The sequence below is a fragment of the Erpetoichthys calabaricus genome, chromosome 4 (assembly GCF_900747795.2).
Source record: "Erpetoichthys calabaricus chromosome 4, fErpCal1.3, whole genome shotgun sequence".
NCBI lineage: Eukaryota > Metazoa > Chordata > Cladistia > Polypteriformes > Polypteridae > Erpetoichthys > Erpetoichthys calabaricus.
In genome coordinates, this window is record NC_041397.2 from 119,746,231 (window position 1) to 119,771,936 (window position 25,706).

Here is a 25,706-nt window from a genome sequence, read left to right on the forward strand (position 1 = left end):
CATTAGTTGAATCTTATTTTTAATATACAATACATTGTAAAAAATATAGTCTTAGCATGGATTCCTGCAGCAACAGCATCTCATGTGAAACACCTTTTGTTCTTTGGTCATTATCCAAGTTAGAGATGATGACAATTGCTTTTACTGTTTAGATTTATCTTTAGAGTTTTTCATTGGCTTCACTTTTAGAAAACTGAACAACACTATATTGTCTGCTTTGTATTTTGACTACTTTTCTAGCTGTGGATTCAAATGTCTAACAGATTTGGGTGGATGATCTGTCCCATCTAAATACATGCAGGCTGCCATTTACAATGTTACTCTAAAAAAGGAGTCTGGATTTACGTGTCTATAATTAATATCCATCCATCCATTTTCCAACCCGCTGAATCCGAACACAGGGTCACGGGGGTCTGCTGGAGCCAGTCCCAGCCAATACGGGGCACAAGGCAGGAACCAATCCTGGGCAGGGTGCCAACCCACCGCAGGACACACACAAACACCAAGCACACACTAAGGCCAATTTAGAATCGCCAATCCACCTAACCTGCATGTCTTTGGACTGTGGGAGGAAACCCACGCAGACACGGGGAGAACATGCAAACACCACGCAGGGAGGACCTGGGAAGCGAACCCGGGTCTCCTAATTGTGAGGCAAAAGCGCTACCACTGTGCCACCGTGCCGCCCCCCTATAATTAATATGATTAATTTAATGTCCATTATTGTTAAATGGAGCTACATTTGCTATTTTCATGACATTAGTTATTTCTCCCTCCTGAAATAGCTGCAGGCCCAGATTTACTACTGTATTTTTCTGTACTTCATGCACAAAATACATACTGTATATTACAAAAAAAAAGATGTCATGGTATAGATTCATCTATTTTTTACAATATAATTAATTCACCTTTCTGTTATTTATTATTTGTTTCCTAATCTCTGAATATGTTGACTTTTTGTAAGCTAGGTCTTGATTTTAGCATGTATTTTTGTGATTTCATATAATGCTCAAATTAAGCCCAATTCTCTTATTTCATCTTTTTTGTTAGAAATGAAGAGGTCTATAAGCATAGCAGCCTGTTGAGTCTTGACAACTATTGTGTGATTAAAAAGGTATTTGCTTTCTTAAATAAAATGTTGTTGTGAGAATTATCAGATTAGATTGTTTGCAGTCCCTAATTCATTTCTGGATAATGATTCGGGTAATGATTCTTGCAAGTCTTTGTACATTGTAAGCTTTATAATTTTACAGACCTCCTTTCAGTAGTATAAAAGGTGGCATAAAGCATCAGTGAACAGTATGTAGTCACATAATCTACCTACTTTTTAAAAATTAATATTTCTCTTTTTGGCAAGTTTAAACACATATTTATCAGTTTAAGCTGTATTTTTCACTGTACCTAAAATGGATCAGTCACATTGTTATGGGGATTTTTTAACCATAAATATTTTATACTTCAGTTCCTACAGTTTTCTTTACCAATAAGTCCATTAATCAAGAAGTTCCAATTATTTACCAATTTATTTCTATGCAATGCAAAACTGCTAAAAGCAGAAAGCAATCAAAAAAGCTGGTCAGCAGAAATTATTCAAGCCATAGTAAACCCTACTGCCTATTGATCAGTACTTGAAGGTCAACTCAAAATATGAAACAGGTTGAAAGCCAAACTAGAGAAAAAACTAACCGTCTTTATACTGATGTAGATTTAAAAATAAAAAGCATGGCTGAGAATGACTGTAAGACAGCATATTTTTACCCTGGCAATAACTCACTTTTTTCTTGGTGTGATTTCCCAAAAATAAAAAAGTAGACAAGAAATTATTAAAATTATATATGAAAAAAAAACTACTTAGAGTTAAGGTTATAGCTACATGTGGCTTCCTGAACAAGATGCTGGTCTATGATTTAGAATATTCTTATGCCCCGCTTTGCTTGCTTAATGCTGAATTGCTTAAAAACAAAATCATCAAATCTATTTGTATTGATTGCCTTCATTAAAAATGTACATTTGTTTACATCAAAACTGTGCAAAATTTAAAATTCTGTATATTTTTTGTAATATTAAAATATATCAGTTTTAGAGCAAGCTTATAAGTTATGAATTTGATTTTTTTAATTATTGTATTATTAATAACCAAGGTAGTGTGATAGTATTGGGGAGCAAACCCTCAGGCAGAAATCCTGAGTCATGAGCCACACCTTCTGCTCAATATGGTATTGGAGAAATTATTCTTCTGTTATCTAAAAAATATTTGGAATATCTAGTAGAGGCCCCTGACACCAACAGGTTTTCCTAAATCTTTTTTTTTCTCTTTAAACCAAAAAAATATTCAGCCAGGCTGGCAGTTAAAAAGGGCCTAAATGGAAAAAATAATAAAGGCTTATTTTAACTGTATATACATTCAAAGATTGTAATGTTGGCAGATGTATTCAAGAATATTCTGAGAAGATCAGTGCTTATACATTTTTGTAGTGTGCCTGAAGGAGAGTAACTGTTCATTACAATTATTTCTCCACATCTTTGTTAATATACTCTGTCAGGCTGTTCCCTTCGGGCTGATATCCAGACATTAAGATCACTTAAGAAACAAGTTTTTAGCACCAGCTTCTTTTAGATTTGGGAAATGATCTGTGGATCCTGTTCAGATATGTTTCTTAGAAGGCCATACAATTATAAATATTCTTTAATGAAATAGCTTCTGTTTGGTGTTTAGTTTTTTAACACACTTTTATAAAACCTATCTATAATAGCCAACATTGTATTAAATCCATGAAAAGAATACAAATCAATATTGAAATCTATTAAGGTTTCTTTCCATAGATGATGGGGCTAATGGAGGATTGTACCTTATTGAATACCTCTCAAACATTTGAGATAGTTCTTAATATCCTTGTTTATCAAAGGCTACTAAAAATAGTTGGAGATTAGAGGAAGCATTAGTAAGGCCACATTGTCCAGCTATATAAGAGTTTTGCCACTCACTAAAGTGCTGTACCATGATAAGACTGAGGTACAAGCAAAAATCGATTTGGATTATTAACCAGAACTGTTATCCTACAATATAATTCCATCATGTATTCAGAATTTTTTCAAAAACAAATCACAGGGTATGCACTCTGCCTGTGCAGGAAAACACTGAGATGGAACTGTTCCATCACCAAAACTGGATGCATGAGCCTCCAGGTAGAAAGGGAGTAAGAAATTGACATGTTGTGTAAGGGGGACTCAAATAGTTTTTATCCTTTAGTAGTCAAAACAATTTTACTGATACATCTTAACCAATTAAGTTATCAGGGTTATAAGATTACTAAAATCATTTATAAATCTGAGATGGTAGTTTGTGAACCCCACAAGTCTTTGTATTTGCTTGATAAATGTGAGAAAGGGCCAGTACTGTACAGACAGAACTTTATCTGTCCCAGGGGGTAGTTAGGTCCCATCTATGCTATGCCCTATCTGTGTGATAAGGCAAGGACTTATGAAATTCATATTTTTATATTACTGTTAAAAAAGTCCTTGCCAGTAGGATTGAGAAAGTTCTTCCTTCAATAATATCACAAGACCAAACTGTATTTATTAAAGGCAGACAGTTACCTTTCAATCTTCATCGCCTGTTTAATGTAATATATTCACCCACAAAGTCTAACACCTTGGAGATATTATTATCGCTGGATGCAGAAAAAAGCATTTGATATGGAACTGCCTTTTCACCACATTGGAAAAATTTGGGTTTGGCCTGAACATTTGTGCATGGATTAAACTGCTGTATACCAGTCCAGAAGCATCAGTTTGTATTAACAATATTATTTCAGACTACTTCAAACTAGAACGTGCTACTAGACAAGGATGCCCTTTGTCACCACTGCTTTTTGCAATTGCCATAGAGCCACTGGCAGTTCACTATTGAAACTCTTATGAGATAAAGGGGATTATCAGAGAAGGATTTGAACAGAAAATTTCTCTATGTGCAGATGAGCAGATGATATAGTACTGTATATATCTGATCCACAAAATACTGTGCCTGTAGTCCGAACAGAAATAACAAAATTTCAAAAGATTTCTGGTCTCAAAATGAATTTGAATAAAAGTGTGCTCTTTCCAGTGAACTCTCCAGCACACAGTATTAGAATGGACACCTTTCCTTTTATCATTTCAGCTCAGTTTAAATACATAGGGGGCAAACATCACAAGTAAACATAAAGCTCTTTATCAACAAAATTTTGCTGTCTGCATGGAAAAAATTAAACAAGACTTGCATAGATGGTCCACCTTTCATCTCACTTTAGCTGGAATTATCTTTCTTAAGATTCTATTTCTATTTCAAAGTATTCCAATACAGGTGCTGGTCATAAAATTATAATATCATGACAAAGTTGATTTATTTCAGTAATTCCATTCAAAAAATGAAACTTGTATATTAGATTCATTCATTACACACAGACTGATGTATTTCAAATGTTTATTTCTTTTAATGTTGATGATTATAACTGACAACTAATGAAAGTCCCAAATTCAGTATCTCGGAAAATTAGAATATTGTGAAAAGGTTCAATATTAAAGACACCTGATGCCACACTCTAATCAGCTAATTAACTCAAAACACCTGCAAAAGCCTTTAAATGGTCTCTCAGTCTAGTTCTGTAGGCTACACAATCATGGGGAAGACTGCAGACTTGACAGTTGTCCAAAAGACGACCATTGACACCTTGCACAAGGAGGGCAAGACACAAAAGGTCATTGCTAAAGAGGCTAGCTGTTCACAGAGCTCTGTGTCCAAGCACATTAATAGAGAGGCGAAGGGAAGGACAAGATGTGGTAGAAAAAAGTGTACAAGCAATAGGGATAACCGCACCCTGGAGAGGATTGTGAAACAAAACCCATTCAAAAATGTGGGGAAGATTCACAAAGAGTGGACTGCAGCTGGAGTCAGTGCTTTAAGAACCACCACGCACAGACGTATGCAAGACATGGGTTTCAGCTGTCGCATTCCTTGTGTCAAGCCACTCTTGAACAAGAGACAGCATCAGAAGCGTCTCGCCTGGGCTAAAGACAAAAACGACTGGACTGCTGCTTTCTGATGAAAGTAAATTTTGCATTTCCTTTGGAAATCAAGGTCCCAGAGTCTGGAGGAAGAGAGGAGAGGCACATTATCCACGTTGCGTGAGGTCCAGTGTAAAGTTTCCACAGTCAGTGATGGTTTGGGGGTGCCATGTCATCTGCTGGTGTTGGTCCATTGTGTTTTCTGAGGTCGAAGGTCAATGCAGCCATCTACCAGGAAGTTTTAGAGCACTTCATGCTTCCTGCTGCTGACGAACTTTATGGAGATGCAGATTTCATTTTCCAACAGGACCTGGCACCTGCACACAGTGCCAAAGCTACCAGTACCTGGTTTAAGGACCATGGTATCCCTGTTCTTGATTGGCCAGCAAACTCGCCTGACCTTAACCCCATAGAAAATCTATGGGGTATTGTGAAGAGGAAGATGCAATACTCCAGACCCAACAATTCAGAAGAGCTGAAGGCCACTATCAGAGCAACATGGGCTCTCATAACACCTGAGAAGTGCCACAGACTGATCGACTCCATGCTAGGCCGCATTGCTGCAGTAATCCAGGCCAAAGGAGCCCAAACTAAATATTGAGTGCTGTACATGCTCATACTTTTCATGTTCATACCTTTCAGTTGGCCAAGATTTCTAAAAATCCTTTTTTTGCATTGGTCTTAATTGATATTCTAATTTTCCGAGATACTGAATTTGGGACTTTCATTAGTTGTCAGTTATAATCATCAACATTAAAAGAAATAAACATTTGAAATACATCAGTCTGTGTGTAATGAATGAATCTAATATACAAGTTTCACTTTTTGAATGGAATTACTGAAATAAATCAACTTTGTCATGATATTCTAATTTTATGACCAGCACCTGTATACATCAGCAAATCTTTTTTTAAGAAGTTAGATTCAATCATAATCTCATTTATTTGGAACTGAAAACATCCATGTATCCAAAAAGCAACCTTACAAAGACCAAAAGAAGAAGGCATCCTGGCTTTATCTAACTATCAATTTTATTTCTGGGCGGCAAATATACAAACTATAAAAACCTTGACATTGACACAAATAGATGAACATACACAGGCTTGGTCTGTAATAGAAATAAAATCCTGCAGCACTTCTCTATATTACTTGCTTTGTACCCTAGTAAATACAAGATATTGCAAATATACTAATAACCCAATTGTGCTTGATTCACTCAGAATATGGAACCAATGCAGGAAGTACTTTAAGATAGAGAAGTTTTTATCTGTGGCACCTCTGCACGAGAAACCACCTTTTTCCACCCTCTCAAACATACGTAGCTTCCAATGTCTGGAAAACATTCAGGATTAAGTCACTTAGAGATCCATACATAGACAATGTCTTCACATCCTATGAACAATTACACTCCAAATTTAACCTTCCAGCAAAACATTTCTTTCACTACCTTCAAATTAGCAACTTTCTTAAACAAAACCTGCCCAACTTTCCTCACCTCCCACCTACTTCTACTTCGTAAAAAATATTGATCAGTCTTGAAGACTCAGACAGCATCTCTGTAATATATAAAAACATCTTAAAGTCTCCCCCTTTCAAAGATCCCAGAGTAAAGTGGGAAAAGGATCTCTCACTCAACATTTCAGAAAAGGAGTGGAAGGCAGGAATACACAGAATTCACTCGAGCTCCATATGTGCAAAGCATACTATCATTCAACTTAAAATCATCTATCGAGCACATCTGTCTTATTTAATATTGTCCAAAATGTTTCCAGGGCAAGATCCAACCTGCAAACATTGCAATCAAGTCCCAGCCTCATTGGGTCACATGTTTTGGGCCTGCACTGAATTAACATCATTCTGGACCAAAATCTAGTTTAAATGCCTTTCAGACAGCTTTAGTGTCATAATCTCTCCTAATCCACTAACAACTGTGTTGGTGTACTTCCAGATGGGCTTAAAGTGGAGAAGCACAAACAAACTGTAATTGCCTTTACTTCAATATTAGCACGTAGACTTATCTTGCTTAATGGAAGAATCCTAACTCACCTCTTTTCAGTCAATGGGTAACCGATATATACTACTTGAAATTGGAAAAAAATAAATACTCACTTAGAGGATATGTGCAAAACTTTTTTAAACCTTTTTTTAAACCTAATTAATAACATTTTAGAATAAGCATTTCAATTGAGGAAGCGGATTCTCTTCCCCTTTTTAATTCAATTTATTTACTTACTACCTTTTCACTCTGTTGACCTAGCTCTCTTTCTCATGGGTGGGGGTTGACTGGACTTAAACCTAGTTTTGTAAAATTTGACTTGCTTGTATGGGATGTTGTTTGATTTTAATAAATTCAATAAAATGTTCAAAAAAGAAGTTTATTTTCTCTCAAACACATTAATTTCTGGAGGTCTAACCACTTTTCTTCTGTTTATTTCCAGACATATGAGTCCCAAATTCAAAGACTAAACTAATAACTTCCTCTAAAGATTTCCCCTTTGTCATGAAAATCTACCTCATCTTTGATGAATTCAGACAATCTGTTATGAAACAATGAAATTAGGACAATGCCATTTCATACTAGATCAATATCTAAGATCTTGAAAATAACTATATATTTACCTTGTCTTAAATACAATTGTCAGTTTAAGCCAATACACTTTCTCTCAGGATCATCAAGGATGGACCTAAACTTGTAGATGTCTCCTAAATTCCTGCATCACTAATGCCCTGGAACATATAGGCTGGTGGTTAGCCCTAATATTTTGCATACCATTAGTGAAGTTATAAAAGCTATTTTTGATTTTACAGAGGCATAAGTATGTGGCTGTAAGCCATAAACAAATCTGCAGTAGTTATGAAATCCCCTGCATACATGCAAGTCATCTGAGTAACTTCCATACGTAAATACCCTAAAAGCACAGTTAGATCATTAAGCTGGGGTTTCGGACCCCTATAATCCCTTTGAAGTAATTGTATCTCTAAAAATACTTTTGGTTACTCATTTTCACAGAACTGAACATTTGTGATGGTTTTTTAAATTAAATAGCAACAAAGAAATTTTGTGCATTTAGGATGCTAAGTAGAACGTTAGTCAAAAAATGAGCAAAGGATATTTTACGTTGATCAATAGTGGTGAATACCAAAATGATAATCCCTACAGAAATTATTATATTAACATAATCAAATTACTCTAATATGTATTGTCTAAAGTAAAAAGAAAGCAAATGTAAGAACAGTAGCTCATTCATGTTAAATATTTTTATAAAAGAAACAGATTACTGTATTTCAGGTAAATCTTTTATGTTATTACAAGCTTTTCAGTTCAAGTTTGACAGAAAAAATCACTTTTAAAAGCCATTACTTATCTAATAGTACAGAATGGCAACTGCAGACAACCACAACCAGTACCTTGAAAATTTAACAGTCTTTGACATCATGATGATGTGAATAGAGACAGAGACAAAGATCATTCTTGCAACTCCATTGAAAGTTTAAGCTACAGTAAAGCTTATAAACTAAGACTAAAAAGACAGAAAAGTTGCATCCTTTAATCTGTTACAGAAACCAGAAGTTCTGGTGCCCGTTTCATCACACATTCAGTCTTTGAGATATGTAAGATACAAGATTTCAGAGAGCATTCTTGAACAAGAATTCAAGAGAAAAAAAGATTTTGCACTTATCCACAATGAACAGAAAAAAAGAGATGGCTGATGAGGAGACATACAGAGACAGAGAAATATTAATAGAAAACTTGTCAGTGCAGTTTTTGAGTTTTGGGGGTTTTTTTTCTGCCCAGTGTTCTATATTATATATATATATATATATATAATGCCTGGAAGGACCGGGAGGCGTTCTATACTTCCCCCGGGCCACGAGGGAGCAACCGCCATGGATAGTGAGGGGACCACGGGGGCAGAGCGGGGAGGCTCAAGCCCGTTGGAGCCTGTGGCTACTGCCAGGGGGCGCCTCAAGCCTCATAGAGCCTGGGAGATCTGCACTTCCGCCACACATGGGAAGGTGAAGGGAGGACCTTCCAGGGATGCCCAGAGTGCTTCCGGGTGCTCATGCGGCACTTCTGCCACACCAGGACAGGAAGTGCCAACAGAAGGAAATCAGTGAGCACCTGGAGCACATCCGGGTGACTATAAAAGGAGTCGCCTTCCTACAGTCAGAGAGCGAGAGTCTGGTGTTGGAGGAGGACAAAGAAGACGTGAGGAAGAAAGGTGGCCCACGGACATTGAAAGGCCTGTGATTTGGGGTGATTGGTGCGGGAGCACTGTGTGCTATGCGGGACTGTGTGAGGACTTTATGAAAATAAACCGTGTGTTTTATAATAGTTCCGGTGTCTGTCTGATGGTATTTGAGCTTCCTCTCAATATATATATTCCATTCCATTCCATGATCTGCTTCTCGCAACTGAAAGAGGGCACCGTGGCAGACTATGAATGCAATGAATATATATATATATATATATATATATATATATATATCCACATCCATCCAGTATCCAACCCACTATATCCTAACTACAGGGTCATGGGGGTCTGCTGGAGCCAATCCCAGCTAACACAGGGTGCCAACCTATCGCAGTATATATTATATATATATATACAGTACTGTGCAAAAGTTTTAGGGCAGGTGTGAAAAAATGCTGTAAACAAAGAATGCTTTCAGAAATATAAATAATGATTGTTTATTGTTATCAATTTACAAAATGCAAAGTGAGCGAACAACAGAAAAATCTAAATCAAATCAATATTTGGTGTTACTACCTTTTGCCTTCAAACCAGCATCAATTCTTATAGGTACACTTGCACAAAGTCAGGGATTTTGTAGGATTATAGTCAGGTGTATGATCAACCAATTATACCAAACAGGTGCTAATGATCATCAATGTCACACGTAGATTGAAACACAGTCATTAACTGAAACAGAAACCGCTGTGTAGGAGGCTTAAAACTGGGTGAGGAACAGCCAAACTCTGCTACCAAGGTGAGGTTGTGGAAGACAGTTTCATGTCATGGCAAGATTGAGCACAGCAACAAGACACAAGGTAGTTATACTGCATCAGCAAATGTCTCTCCCAGACAAAGATTTCAAAGCAGACTGGGGTTTCAAGATGTGCTGTTCAAGCTCTTTTGAAGAAGCACAAAGAAACGGGCAACATTGAGGATCGTAGACGCAGTGGTCTGCCAAGGAAACTTAGTGCAGCAGATGAAAGACACATCAAGCTTATTACCCTTCGAAATTGGAAGATGTCCAGCAGTGCCATCTGCTCAGAACTGGAAGAAACCAGTGGGACCCAGGTACACCCATCTACTATACTAATATATATATAAATATATATTATTATATATATTTTCTTCTATAAACCTTGTTGATGCAGATAAATTAGACTGCTTTACTTCTTGAAATAAGTTTGACCTAGTCAGTCTTAGGAAGCATAAGAAAGAAAACACATAGGTCCCGGATCTGTAAGTCCCAAGATGAAATCTGACAGCTGACTATTAACCCAAAGACATAAATACCAAAACCAAAACTCACAAAAATCCTACTCTGCCCAGTGTGTTATGCATTCAAAGGAAATAACCAATTCAATCTAAATTTATATAATGCAAAGTTGACTGAGTGACTGATTGACTGCCTGACTCACTCACTCACAAAAACACTATTTCCTGTTAAGCTAAAAATCAGAAATTTGACAGGATGGTACATCTAGGGTAATAGGTATCCACTAAGAAAGAATATTTAAAATATACAGAAAACCTAAACTCACAATAGAAACTAAATATCTCAAAAATGTATTGACAGATTTGATTGAAATTTGACGACATTTTAGATAAAACAAAACTAGCTGACGCATGTTTTTAAATTTGTTGATATTTGTCATTAATAATGCTGTAGCAAGTGGAACATTCTAATGCACCAAGTCCCCTGTTTCGACACAGCACTGACAGTGATCTCATGGAGAAACGGGATGTGCAGGTACATGCAAAAATAAGGCCATCAGCAGAAGTGAAATGAAAATTCAGCAAAGCTGAAAGAAGACATGATTAACAAGTGCTTGCCAGGCACGGTGGCTGTGAGTGTAGTTAATTTTACACAACTGATCCAGTAAGAAAGGTATTTAATATACCCTAAGTTCTTGTCAATAAGCCGCGGCTTATCTAAGGAAAAAAGTTGTGAAAATGAAAAAATAGAATATCGGCTTATACATAAGTCCGGCTTATACATCCATCGCGGGGGTTGCGTTCCAGAGCCACCCGCGAAATAAGAATATCCGCAAAGTAGAAACCATATGTTTATATGGTTATTTTTATATTGTCATGCTTGGGTCACAGATTTGCGCAGAAACACAGGAGGTTGTAGAGAGACAGGAACGTTATTCAAACACTGCAAACAAACATTTGTCTCTTTTTCAAAAGTTTAAACTGTGCTCCATGACAAGACAGAGATGACAGTTCCGTCTCACAATTAAAAGAATGCAAACATATCTTCCTCTTCAAAGGAGTGAAGCAAACAAATCAATATGTCTGTTTGGCTTTTAAGTATGCGAAGCACCGCGGCACAAAGCTGTTGAAGGCGGCAGCTCACACCCCCTCCGTCAGGAGCAGACAAAGAGAGAGAGAGGGAGAGTTTGTTTTTCAGTCAAAAATCAATACGTGCCCTTCGAGCTTTTAAGTATGCGAAGCACTGTGCAGCATGTCTTTTCAGGAATCAACTTTACAAAAGATAGCAACGTGAAGATAATCTTTCAGCATTTTTAGACGAGCGTCCGTATCGTCTAGGTGTGCAAACAGCCCCCCTGCTCAATCCCCATACGTCAGGATCACAGATAGTCAGCGCAAGATTGACAGAAAAGTAAGCAATCTAGCTTCTCAGCCATCTGCCAATAGCGTCCCTTGTATGAAATCAACTGGGCAAACCAACTGAGGAAGCATGTACCAGAAATTAAAAGACCCATTGTCCGCAGAAATCCGCGATATATATTTAAATATGCTTACATATAAAATCACAATTTAAATGACCGCTACGCGCTCGTGTTGACTCGGCGACGCCCAGAGCAGAAAGAACGCGCTCCGGCCGCTCCAACCGCGCCATGCGGGGAGTGAGAGAGACGCCAATATCTCACACTCTCTCCCCCCTTAAAGAAATTAAATGGGCGCGAGTGAGACCACTGACCTCCCTCCCTTCTATTAGTTATAGGTTATAGTACGTTCGGCTTATCCATGAGTCCGGCTTATCTATGATACGATTTTATTTTAAAAATTCGTATGATTTTTGGTCTCCGGCTAATACATGAGTCCGGCTTATAGACAAGAACTTAGGGTATATTGCCCCACCAGCCAACCACCTTCATCACATCTGCAACTTTGTACAAGTGTCGCAGTGGGGACTACAATTTCCATCAGCCAGTATGCTGCTCTAGACGAATTCATCACCAGGTTTAAATAAGCATATCGATATACAGTAAGAATCATGTCATCAAAGGCAGCAACTTTTGTGTTTTTTTTATTCAACCACTTTGTAATAACAATTTCACTCTTTTTGCTGGATTACAGTGTTTATTTTAGAGCAGTGTTTCTCACCTTTTGAGACCTTGGGACTTAGTTTTACCCTACTATGTTAACTGACAACCCACAGACAGCATTTGAAGTGGGGAGTTGGTTTTCTCCCTTCAAAAAAAGAGTGTGATTAGAGGAATGGGGTGAAGGGGGTCCCCTTTGTGAAACAAGCTCAGTTAGTAATGGGGCTTTGTGACAATAAATCTGAGATAACATCATTAAGTTTGCCATATCAATCACTCATAAACATTAAGGACTTTCTGAAGTAAAAAAAGGAAATAAAAAAGAACAAAAAACAAAACACGATTGAACACAATAAAGTGTGATGTGTACTGTAGCTGATGAAGATGCTGTTTTTCAGGATGTGATAAGAGCAGTACAGGACGACAGGACAGTGCTTTTGAGTGAGTAAAAGTAGTTAGTAAGTTTTGTTTTTTTGAAGGTAGACATTTATTTAAATCCACAGTATACTGAGGCAATACTAATTTTACACTATGATGTTATCAAGAGTCGAGAATTTTAGCAATTTTAAGTTGTGAACCAATTATCTTTAAATCACCTTTGTAACATTACCGTATACTGATTTAATACAGAGTTCTGCTGCAATCTCTTTCACCCTAATGCCACCAAGGACTGGATGTAGCATGTTCATCAGTAAGCAGCTCGTGTAAACTAATAATATTATTCCCAAATAAAAATGAAATACAAATATTGTACACTGAAAAGTACTTAGCTATATAGTACTTCTGAAACATCTGATTAACTAATAGCACTATAACTGAGGTCCATTGTCTGTGAAAATTTCCAGGGTGAAACCAGATAACACATTTACTATAAAGGAGAGAAAAAAAATGAATACTAATTTACACTTTAAAGATGGAAATATTATGAAGTTATTGTGGTCATGATGCTCAGTACAAGGAAAGAGAAGACTCCATCCAGAGTTATTTTAAACTTGCTGGAGTCTCTTAATAAATTACGTGGAGAAACTACAAATTAATATTAATAAATTATCATAAAAATAAAGATGTGTGTACAAATCATTTAACTGTAATCAAGCTTCTTTGAGTTAAGCAAAGCAACTTCATTGTTTAAAAATCCATAAACAAATAAATCTGTCACATGCTACATGATGAAGTTTGATATAAAGTTTTACAGTGAGTATAGGGAATAAAAGGGAATGATTTGGAGTTTACACCACAGCTGACATATTTGTCTTTTATTTCTACAGTTGTTATGACAACAACCTATATAAATTACCATGAGCCTGTGAGAAGACTAAGGAACACTTCCGTTTTTGCATTTTTTTCCTTGCTGGACAGTAATAAATGGGAAGTCATCAGTGGACTGCTAGTGTGTTTTACACCTTCTTGTGTTCTTTTTTGCACATGTTAAATGGCAGGTTTAGGTTTTGAAATATAATGCAAATTTCACTAAATTTTAAAATAATTTTTATGATGTGGAAAAAAAGTAATTGTCATTTCAAAAATAAATTCAAAATACAATGTTCTGTGTCTGATTATTATGAAAAAAGATTACAAACACGATATACATTGTAATTTAAAGCCACATATTGTGATTTCACATTTTTTACACTAGAAGCACTATTACCATACACATATTTATTTACTTACTATTGTAATTAAACATTAGGGAGAATAAAATGGTTTATTATATATGAGTGTTTGAGCAATTTGTGCATATGTGAATCGTTATTATAAAGTCATTGATATTGTGAGATTTTTGAGACACTCTGAGACCCTCCCCAATTGTGCTGCATGCCGAAACATGGTTGACGGGCCTGTCGAGGACTGCTTGTCTGTTGCCAAGGCAACTGTAAGTTCACGGCACCACTGAGGCAACTGCAAGTTCGCAGCCTTGCTCGTAATGCTCCTGTTGCCCAGTGGTTGATACATGGAACATTCTAACCCGGACAGTGACTAGGCCCCATCACTGCTTGTTTGCTGTGACTGTGTGTATTAAAGTGACAGCTCCCATTTGAATAAATACTCTGACTGTTCCTGTTTTGATTGCAATAAAGTTGGTTTTCTTGAAGCCTTTGGACTCAGCGTCTTCTTTTGGGTGTCAGACAGTGACTCAAGCGTCACATGGTGGCATGAGTGGGGTGTTGAACTGATGGATCCTCAACAAGCATATGATGTCCCTTTACCACCACAGCCAGATGAGGCTCGTGCTGGTGCTCCTGCCTTTGCCTGTCCCAGGGATGTGCTGGTGAAGATAGCTCAACTCAGAGTGTTTCCTCTTCTGTTTTGAAGGCATGACAACACTGATGTGCTGGTACAAGTGAGGCTGGGAAGCTATGTGGTCCCCCTTTTGGACTGTTGGCCTACAGGTCATGCAAAATCTTCCTCTGGTAAGGCTTTATGATTATGACTTCCTGAAGCAACAGATCCTCCTCTGTACAGCTATGAGCCCATTGGTCAGGGGACATTAGTTTTGGCTGTGGCAGACTGATCCGGATCACCCTATACAGGGACAGGTCCAGGACTTAGAAGACCTAATTCAAAGCTGGTTTCATGGAGACACCTTTGAGTTTTTGTGGAAAAGCTCACTATTGCTAATGTCTTGTCAGGGATAAACAAAGACCTTTGTGATTGGATGCTCCAGAATGAAATCCACTCACTGCTAGACCTGACCTTCAGACAAGAGGGTGCCCAAGCCACCTGGAAACAAAGGGGTTATCCTTACTTGGCACGGACTTTGATGCAACCATCATGTCCCTGCTTAGATGCCAAATGCTGAAGCTACGGATCTCATCCTTGCCTTTTTTCAGAGCAATGTCCACTACCACTCCCTGCCTCGGTTTCCTTTGCTCAAGCCCAGGCTCCTAGAGTAGCTGTTGCCACTTTTGGGGCCAGACAGACTGATGCCACAGGTAGAAGGTGCTATCATAGAAGTCCATAGCTGGGATTCAGTGCAGGTGCTTTCGCTGTGATCAACCAGTGTATCTGGCTCAGGAGTGCCAACTCTCGCCTGGACAGTCCATGAACATTTGTCTGGCCCAGTTATGTGGTTCTCAGGTTTCCCCCAGGAAGAAAGATAAGTTTAAGGTCTCTATTAAGTTGGCCAGATGTGAAATCCAAGTGCTGTTGGATGCGTATTGGTATTTCTTATGAGATTATAACTGACTAGGATATACCCTTAACTTCATGTATCATGATGCAGCTGTGTGAGAACCTTGCAATTAAACAATTGAGCACCACTGTTCATTGTTCACAGATGAATGGCATGACTGAATGATTTAACAAGACTGTAAAACAGATGATTCGTCAAGTTCCCCATGACAACCCAACCTCCTGGGACACTGTGTTACCCTTCCTCTTGTTCACTGTTCAGGAATCCCCCCCAGGCATCTACCAGCTTGAGTCCATTCAATCCATTATTTGGCCACCGACCACAAGGGGTGTTGGATATTTTTTGGGGGAATGAATGGGGGTTCACAATGCAACTCATGGGGACAGATTTGTTGATATGGTCATTTTGCTCCAAGAACAGATTTCTAAATTGTCCTCGATCACAATGAAGCAAACAGGAACAGGAGGAGCAAAAATGAAATTATGACAAGAAAAGCAAACTTTGCAAATTCATAAAGGGCGATCGGGTGTTGGTTTTGATCCCACCTGACCCACATAAATTTCAGGCGAAGCGGCTAGTTCCAGCAGTAGTGAAAGAACGTATGTTTCCAGTAAATTATAAGATCAGGATTCCCAGCCGATGAAAGCCTGTGCAAATCTTGCATGTGAATCTTTTGATGGAGTGGCACAGACCCCATGGGGAGCTGACTACTTCCACTGCGGCATCTCAGACAGAGGTTGCTATTGGTGATGATTTGACAGATACCCAGAAGGCCAAGTTGCTGTCGCTTTGCTGAGCACAAAATTGTAACAGAACCCGGCGTTACAATATAGATGTGCCCATATCGTCTTCCGGAAACAATGAGGCAGGGGATACACAAGGAGGTGAAGCAAATGTGCGAGCTGGGTGTAATTTGCGAGAGTAAAAGCAAGTGGCAAAACCCAATTGTTCTGGTTCCATAACTGGATGGCTTTGTTCAGTTCTGTATAGATTTTAGATGCTTGAATAAGATTTCCAAGTTTAAAGTGTACCCGATTCTGCGTTTTGATGACTTATTACAGGAACTCGGGCAAGCCTTGTGTATTTCCACCCAGGATCTCATGATAGGATACTAGAAGGTGCCCCTGGAGGAGTATAGTTGCGAGAAGACTGCATTCACCAACCTGGATGGGTTGTTTGAATACACCAGGCTCCCATTCAGTCTCCATTGTGCACCATTGACCTTTTCGGCGGAAGATGGACCAGACTCTACAACTCCATTCTACTTATGCTGGAGTGTATCTTGATGATATAGTCATTTTCAGTAATGATTGGAGCTCTTATCTCGACCACCAGCAGGCAGAGCTTGACAGTTTGAGGCTGGCTGGGTTGAAGGCTAACTGTAATATTAAAAATGTGTAAACTGTCGTAAACACATTATTTGGGTTATTCAATGGGCAATGGTCTGATTAAACCTCAGTTGGAAAAGGTGGTGGAGGTGCTTGCATATCCATGTCCAGAAACACAGAAGCAGGCTTCTGCTTTCCTCTGACTCACTGGTTATTACAGGAGGTTTATTCCAAATTTTGCTCATCGGGCCTCCCCTCTCACTGACCTGACAAAAGGCAGAAAGAATCACAGCATTGTCTAGACTGATAATTGTGACAGGTCCTTCTCAGACTTAAATGCCGCTTTGTCCTTGTTCCCGGTTCTGCGGAATTTTGACTTTTCTAAGGAGTTCATTCTATGCATTCGTTTTGGGGGTGGTCCTCTCTCAGTGTTTCAATGGGGAGGAACATCCCATAACATTTCTGAGAAGGAAATTGTTCCCCAGGGAGTGTAATTACTCAACATTTGAGAAAGAATGTTTGGCAATTAAGTGGGAGGTGGAGACCCTCCGCTACTGCTTATTGGGTCAGCGCTGGTGACTAACCACTCTCCGCTCCAGTGGCTCTGCAGACAGAAGGATACAAATGCCCCACTCACTTGGTGCTTTATTAGCTGGCTTTAGATGTTTGCTTTAGATGTTCACCACCGTCCTGATTCTGTGCACGTCAATGTTAACGTTCTTTTGTTTCTGGCATTCCCACGGTTAGACAGTTGCATCATCCAAACCGTTGTGAACAAAGTGGGAGGGGGTGTTGGGGTAAGATTTTTGGGACCCTTTGATACCCTCCCCAACTGTGCTGCATGCTGAAACATGGTTGACGCATCAGTCTGGGACTGCTTGTCCATCGCTGACGTGACCACAGAAACACTGCGCCACTGAGGCAACTGCAAATTAGCAGCCTTGCTGCGTAACATGCCTGTCGCCCGATGGTTGATGTAGGGAACATTCTAACCCAGCCAATGACCTGGCCCTGTCACTGTTTGTTTCCCATGTCTGCGTGTATTAAAGTGATAGCTCCCATTTGAATAAATACCCTAACTGTACCTGTTTTGATTGGAATAAAGTTGGTTTTCTTGAAGCCTTTGGGCTCAGCATCTTCTTGCGCGTGCAAATCAGTGACTCACATGTAACAATATGTACAGTATATCAGTTTCAAAAACACGTGCAATTGCTACCCCACTAAAAACAGAAACATAAGAATCTGAATTTTTTTTCCTTCCTCAGCCTAATTTATAGTTTAGAAAAGGAATATTTACATGGAAGGACAGCTCATTAGGACTTATTTCTTAGTCTTACTTCTGTTAACAAAAAATATATAAATAGAAAAGAGTTTTAGAGAAGCAACATATTTTATACTGGGGAAGTTAAGACTCATATCCGGTTCTTTGAAAAGCTGATACATTCACTATAGCGGTTATGCATTAACAAACACTTATTTTAGAAAGAAAAATATAATGCTTTTATTTTGTAATTATTTATGTAACAAATCCAGGAAAAGTGATTAATATGCACTGGGTTAAAAGAAAATGGTTGAAAAGATATACAATTGTACAAACCAAATATATAGATTATTATATATTACACTCAAAAAAGCAAACATTGATGTTCTGTGGTCCATCCCTGCATCACACTTTTAGCAGGGTTTTCATAACACAAACACAATGCTGAACGCAAAAGCGCCATTCAGACTGTACATAGAAAATATCACATTGCATGTTGTCAGTTGTGCTAAGCAGTACATGGATAAAGTAAACTATATTAAAACTATAATAACTTATTCGGCAAATAATGTAGGGTAACTGGAAAGAACAATAGACTTTCTTGATCAGATACAATATTCTGTAGTATAGGTCTCATAATTACTCACTATGTATTGTGATATGTGGAGTGGAGGATTGTTTATTGTATTGATTATTGATTTATTATATGAGTATTGTGGAGTGTAGGTGCTTTGTGCACAATATTGTCCAAATAAATAATTATTGGACTTTTACCTGGTGTCTGAAGAGTGGTCAGAGGGTTCAAGGGGTCGAGAGGACCTTAATCTGTCACAGCATTAAAATATGATAACAAAGGCTTTAGGACTACATAATGTATATTAAGTATTAAGAATGAATAAAGTATTCAGAACGCAGAATTAATAATGTGAGTCAAAAATAGTCAAAAATTCAGATTATGAATTACTAAAGCACTTTCTGGTAATGGATAGCTTTGACTTTGCCATCACAAAAGATTAGTTAGGAAATTACTTTAAATGAAATACTGCAGAATTTTACATGCAGGTGTGTTACAATGACTGCAAAGTGGATTGTCTAAGGTGCATGACAACTTTAAACTCCTGTGTATTTACTGAGTCATTCTTGTTATCAAATTTTACTATCTTTTTTTATCTTAAAAATATCAAATGAAAAAAATATTTTTGGGGAGACTACCCTACATAGTAATGCATATGATTGTGTTCTTGGTTAACAAAAGTTAACTATTTTGCAAACTGATACTACAATATTGTCATTATTTTTATTGATGAATTTTAAAAATACATTTGAGTCCTTGGCAAGAGAGTGTAATCTTGAAGATCTTCAACAAATGATGAAAATTGTTAGAGGTGCAAGCTTGCATGGCAAAGAAACAGGAGTATAGTCAATCAAGAGCATGTAAGGTTAAAATGCTATTGGAAATCCAAAGAAGCACTGAATGGTTAAAAGTTAAGGGAGCATAACATGTTGTGTGAAGATCTGTGACTTTTAAAGAAGTATTGGAAGTTCAAAAAGACAGGGAACAGCTCTGATGCTGAAGGGAGTTCAGTGAAAAGCTTGGGATGAAGAAATAATATTGAATGATGATTTTCGAAGGAGAAGGCAAAACAAGTAGGCAGACAGGAGCACAATTAAAGGACAGGTAACTGGAGGTATAATTATGTAGAGCATAATTTTTAGTGGGATTTCATCAAATGGAAACCATTGGAAGAAGGGAAACAGAGGAGTTTTGTTAGTTCAACAAAAGACATAACACATCTGTCAGGAAGTTGCATTCTAGATGAGTTAGTGCCCGCTTTCTGCCCATTGGTCCTCACTTTGCAAATTTCCTGCCTTAACCCCGCCCATCTCATTGTGTTGCCTGGCAACATTTCTATTTGTAACAAGTGGTAGTGCTGCTGCTTAGCAATAGGTGTATGTGGGTTTGCTTCCCGGGTCCTCTTTGCATGGAGTAGTATCAGTAGTGAGAAAAGCGCTATATAAATATAAAGAATTATTATTATTATTTATTATTATTATTATTATTATTATTATTCATATGATGTATGAGCACATGTCTTAAGGGATTTCTCTAGCAATGTGCTTTACCACTGCTCAGAAACATCTCAGATGCCTTCCTTTGTATTTAATTTGTCTTTATTTATACATTATGCTTATGTCTTTCCCTTTTTAGATATTATTGTATGCATATTTCACTTGCCTTTTTATGCTTTGACCAACTGCCTACTACTAACAGTATTTTTGCTTTAGCTAGTTACTTTTTCAGATGCCTATCCACCTACATCTCCTCAGCATGACTCACACAGCCAGACACTGACTTGCTTTTTGCTTTTTTAAATGATGCAACCTTCAACATGTTGATAAAACTGAACTATTTAAAGTGAACCCACAAAAACAGAAAAAATCAGCATTCCATTTCCCATTCAACTCATAACATTAATGAGCTGTCTGAGTTGGATAAAGGTGACATCTATTAATCTTGACAGAATGGCTTCAAATTCATCAGTGTGATTATAATATTTTCAGGCATTCCTATTCAGTTACTGTATGCATCAATTTTAAAAAAGAAATCTGTTCACAGCTTTTGCATTTAGTAAGTTAATATTCTGTTTGGTCAAAATATTGCTGTGGTACATTATTCCCAAATGTGAAAGCATCCAATATGAAAAGTGTTAGCTGTTATACTGTTCCAAATACATATATTTAATTCACATCAACATAGTCAAATATCTCTTGGTAAATGATACCATCCATCCATTTCCCAAACTTCTTGCTCAGTCCAGAGTTGCAAGTTCAGTAACCCACTGTAGAGGGTGCGTATTCAGTGAAGGGCACACATACATTTACACTCAAACCAATTAATACTGGACTAATTTAAAGCTGACTGTCAACCCAAAACAAACATCTTTCAATTTTAAAAATTGATATCCTTTACCTAAAATATATTGGGTATTGGATTCTAATTGCAAATAATACAATGTAGGTCCTATTTTACCTTATGGGAAAAGTAGGAAAATTAATGGAATAAGGGATCATGAGATGAAACATGGTTACTAAGACTTTCCAGAGTTTATTACCTGTAAAGTCATATATCAATTTGTCTAAAAAACACTAAACAAAATCATAGTCAAGAATTCTAAAGCAAGAATCCAATAAAGAAATACTAAGTCTTAGAAACCGCAATAAAAGATTTAGTTGTATTGCATATCTATAATCTTGGACAGCAACAAACACTTCTAGCTGGCTATGTGTAGCAACAACATCCTTCTCTTTTGCACCCACTCTGACCTTGACATTACTGGGACTTCCCTCAGGCAGTTTAAGTTCCAGCTCTGGGCAGATCCTACTGTGTTTCCTGGCATGCAGAGATGTTAAGGGAGCATCAGGCAAGCACAGAGGTGGCCCAACAAAAGGTACTGGGTTCTTTCCTCTTCTCTCTTTATTCCACCTCACTAGGCCCTATTATCTAATCCTATTGTTTGTTTTATCAGTGCTATGATTTGTAGTACCAGTTGTTCCCTTCAAAGGACAACATGTTATCAGCTACAGTCACTGCATCTCTCACTGATATTATAACCTGGATGAAGGAGCACCATCCACCAGCTTTGTCTGGCAAAGATAGACCTCCTTGTTATCCCAACTTGTTCTGTTCAGCTCGGCTCACTATTGCTAACACCTGCTAAGTTAGTATGCAACCTTGGGGTGATGTTTGAAGACCAGCTATCCTTCACAGACCATGCTGCATGTCCCTTGGTATAGCAGATTAACTCTATACAACATCCACAAAATCAGACTGTATCTGACAGAGTACCCAGGACAACTCCTGGCCCAGGCTTTTGTCTTGTCATGTCTGAACTACAGCAGCTCTCTGTTGGCCAGAGTACTGGCAGGTTTAACCCAGCCACTGCAAATGATTAAAAATCTAGAGGCACATCTGGTATTTAACCTGTCAAGACTGGTCATTCCTGTTTTCAGATAACTATAATGGCTCCCTGTAGCATCACATATTAAATTCAAATCCTTGGTGCTTGCTTAAAGAAAGTCAGTGGGTCAGCAACTATGTATATCTGGAGACAATTGTGAGGTCCTATTTTCCTTCTTGCCCATTCAGGTCTGCTGATGAATGGTGTCTGGTGATGCCACCTCTGTGTGGCATCAAATCTGAATCCAGACTCTTTCATGTGTAGTTTGTATCTGGTTCAACACACTGCCCACATAAATCTGAGCCACTGACTCCTTCAATTTTTTTGAAGGCTCTCTTGTTCTGGGAATTTCTTTTTAATTCATAACGGTGTGATAATTGTTTGTATCTAAGGAAGTGTAACTAGCTTGTATTTTGTGCTGAGCGTTTCCCTTCTGTTGCTCAAATTTGTAACATTATCCTGTAACACTGGTTTCAAAACAGTCCCCCAGGCTGATGTTTACTTAATTACTAAACGCATCTGCTAAGTTAAAAAATGTAAATGTAAAATAACAATAGTGAAACCATTAACGAAATGGTGACATCCATTTAAAACAAAATGTCATCAAGGTAAAAGTGACATAATTTTAGTTAGCAAAAAAATAAACCAAAACTTAAAACAAGTAAAAGAAACAGATCTAAATAACTAAAAATGGATATAAATAGTACTGTGAATTACAAGGGGTAAAGTAGAACAACTTTTTTTGACAAAGATCACATTATAACAGTTCTGCCTTCATTATGTTACGTGTTTAGGAATGTCTAAATTAAAACCAAAATAATTTGCTTATTTTTCAGGTGGTGTGGGATTTCAATCATCTCACAGCTTCTTACTACACTGTTTTAAGTAAAACTGTACAGAGTTACACTAACTAACCATGAATTCACTGTCACGTTCTAAATTACATTATCAGCATGTTGATTAATTCTGGTCAGCTTGAAGAATCCTAATGCACCCTCCATAACTCAGCAAGAAAATGATATCCTATACTACCTAAGAGTAGAAGAAATCAAATATTCTTTGCATGAAACTGTCTAGAACTTCTTTTGACTAGAATTTGTTAGTGTCATTTATCATTAGGACTCCTGCCAACATTTCTGTTTACCTCCTGCGTGTTTAATCAATATTAGGAAGTACAACAAATTTGGCTTTTCCTCATTAACTATTTCTCTGCATTTAACAAGGGCAAGGGGTTTAGTGTCCTTAAAGATTAATGAATCTTAACCCTTTGCGTGATCTGCTGAAATTATTGTATTCATGGTTGGAGAGATTTTTCATTTACTGCTAGTAGCAATGTGTATCTGATTGTTGTATTATAGCCCTTCCGTAATGCCGACATCTGGAAATAAATTATGTTAAATTAATTAAAAGTATAGGTACAATTTACTTTGAATAAAAGCTTTCCATGAATGAAATATACATATTCTTAATCAAAAGGGCCATAATAAGTTAGGTTGGTTAACAGATTAACTCTTGGAATTATTGCTAAAAGAAAATGATAAAAAAAATACAGAGATCATACACAGGAGATATAGAAAGCACATTTTATGAATAAAAAACTTTCAACAGGATGGTCATATAACTATATAAGTATTATAAACACTTTGTCATCTCTTTAGTTTCCCTTGTGTTTTAAATTCTGCAATATATTGAAGTAATTTAATCCTTTTTGTAGTAGGAACTGCTGTGGTTAACCACAAATATTGTGGATACATAAAATATAGTCACATAAATCAGTAAAAACATTTATATTACAAATAAGAAATCTGGTGGGATTTTTCAATGATGAAGACATTTTTTTAAATTAATGATATTTAATGGAGAACAGTGTCTTATGGTTTTGCTAGAATAAAACTCTGAGGAAATTACTTGAACTGCAAATGGCAACAGTACCAGTTAAAAGATATGTTGGGATTGTGGTGATAAGATCAGACGTAAGGTCAAATGTTTTTGTGGAATCACAGCATGGAGTATAGTATTGTAATATGTCAAACCAGGTTAAGGGGGTGAGCAGTTCTATCTTCTTAATTAGGAGCTTATTTCGTCATTATCCCTGCATGCTTAATATTCAGTTTTGATGAAGCCATTTACTGAAATGTTTGCTGGACATAGTGAGTTCTGGCACAGAGTGGAAGTTCCCCTGTGACCTTAGCATATATATAGTTGATAACTGTAATTTGCAGAAGTCACAAAATAAAATATTATTTACACATGTGCACCAGACATTACTAATGTGTGTGTATGAAAACACACACTATTTAAAGATGTGTTAAAGAACAGTCAAAATGACAGTATATGTTAAGAATTTAAACTTTGTTTCTTGTAATATAATACTGTACTTCCACTCAAACAGCACCAGGACTAGCAGTGCACAACATTGTCCTTCTTGGCTTAGGTGTTTACAACACACAGCTGAATGTAGCATTAGATTCTGTGTCCAGCTAACTTGATCAATCTAGTTGATGGTCAAGCCAAGAGAATACTGGCTCGCTGTACCTTATTTGTAGTTTTCTAGGCATCCTTGAAATGGGGCTTGCTCGCAAACAAGGATGGCAAAAGTAATGAATGACTGGTAAGTTAATTTTATGCTGATGGGCAAGGAAGAGAAAATTAAAAAATATGCCCCAACAGCCACATTTACAGAGGAAATCCAGAAACACAGTTTGTACAAGTGACAGGAAAAGTAATTGGTAAACAAAATTATCACTCAATATTTCAGGATCCTTTGAAAGTGTAGTAAATGTAACCAGGAGAAGACATCCAAAACTGATGAGATCTAAATTATGCACATCTGCTTCAACACTAAAACCTATAAATCTCACTTGTACTAGTATCATTCATTAAACTCATGGAATAGAAATATTTGAGGTTTAAATATAGTACATTTTACATCATTTATATCTAAATTCTCACTGAAGTTAAATCCTGCCATAATTTCAGAAGTTTCTGGTAAATAGTATTCATTGCAAGAAGGGACATTTTTTAAATATTTCATACATTTATATTAAATGTTATCTTACCGTCTGTGACCTGCACCTCATTTTGTATGTTATCTTGGATGTGTATATTTTGGACATTGTCTGTTTCAAATTTTGTCTTTAAATCAGTGGAGGATCCAGGAACAGACCCAGTCAGCAACACTTCAATGCGTTCTTCTATTCTTTCTCTGGCCTGACATTTAATTACAGCTAAAGAGAGAAAAACAGCAAAGAATATCAGTGCCACAGTACTGGAAAAGAGAAACACATATGTTTAACATCTGCTTTGAGTGTGGATTGCACTGTTTAATTATCTTTTGCCAAAAAAACTGATGCACAAAAATTTCACTTAGTGATTTATTTGGAAAATAAACATTTTATTATGGTAGTTTAAGTAAATGAGAAACAAAAGAACTGCTTAAAATGCCCAAAAGCAA

General features: G+C 37.3%; 1 protein-coding gene across 1 annotated transcript in view; it reads right to left on the bottom strand.

Moving 5' to 3' along the window:
* LOC114651130 (cilia- and flagella-associated protein 47-like) overlaps positions 1-25,706 on the bottom strand; it is a 622,279-nt gene that overhangs the window by 50,722 nt on the left and 545,851 nt on the right. The window contains 1 exon segment of the mRNA XM_051927333.1: positions 25,312-25,479. Coding sequence (XP_051783293.1) covers positions 25,312-25,479 — 168 coding nt within the window.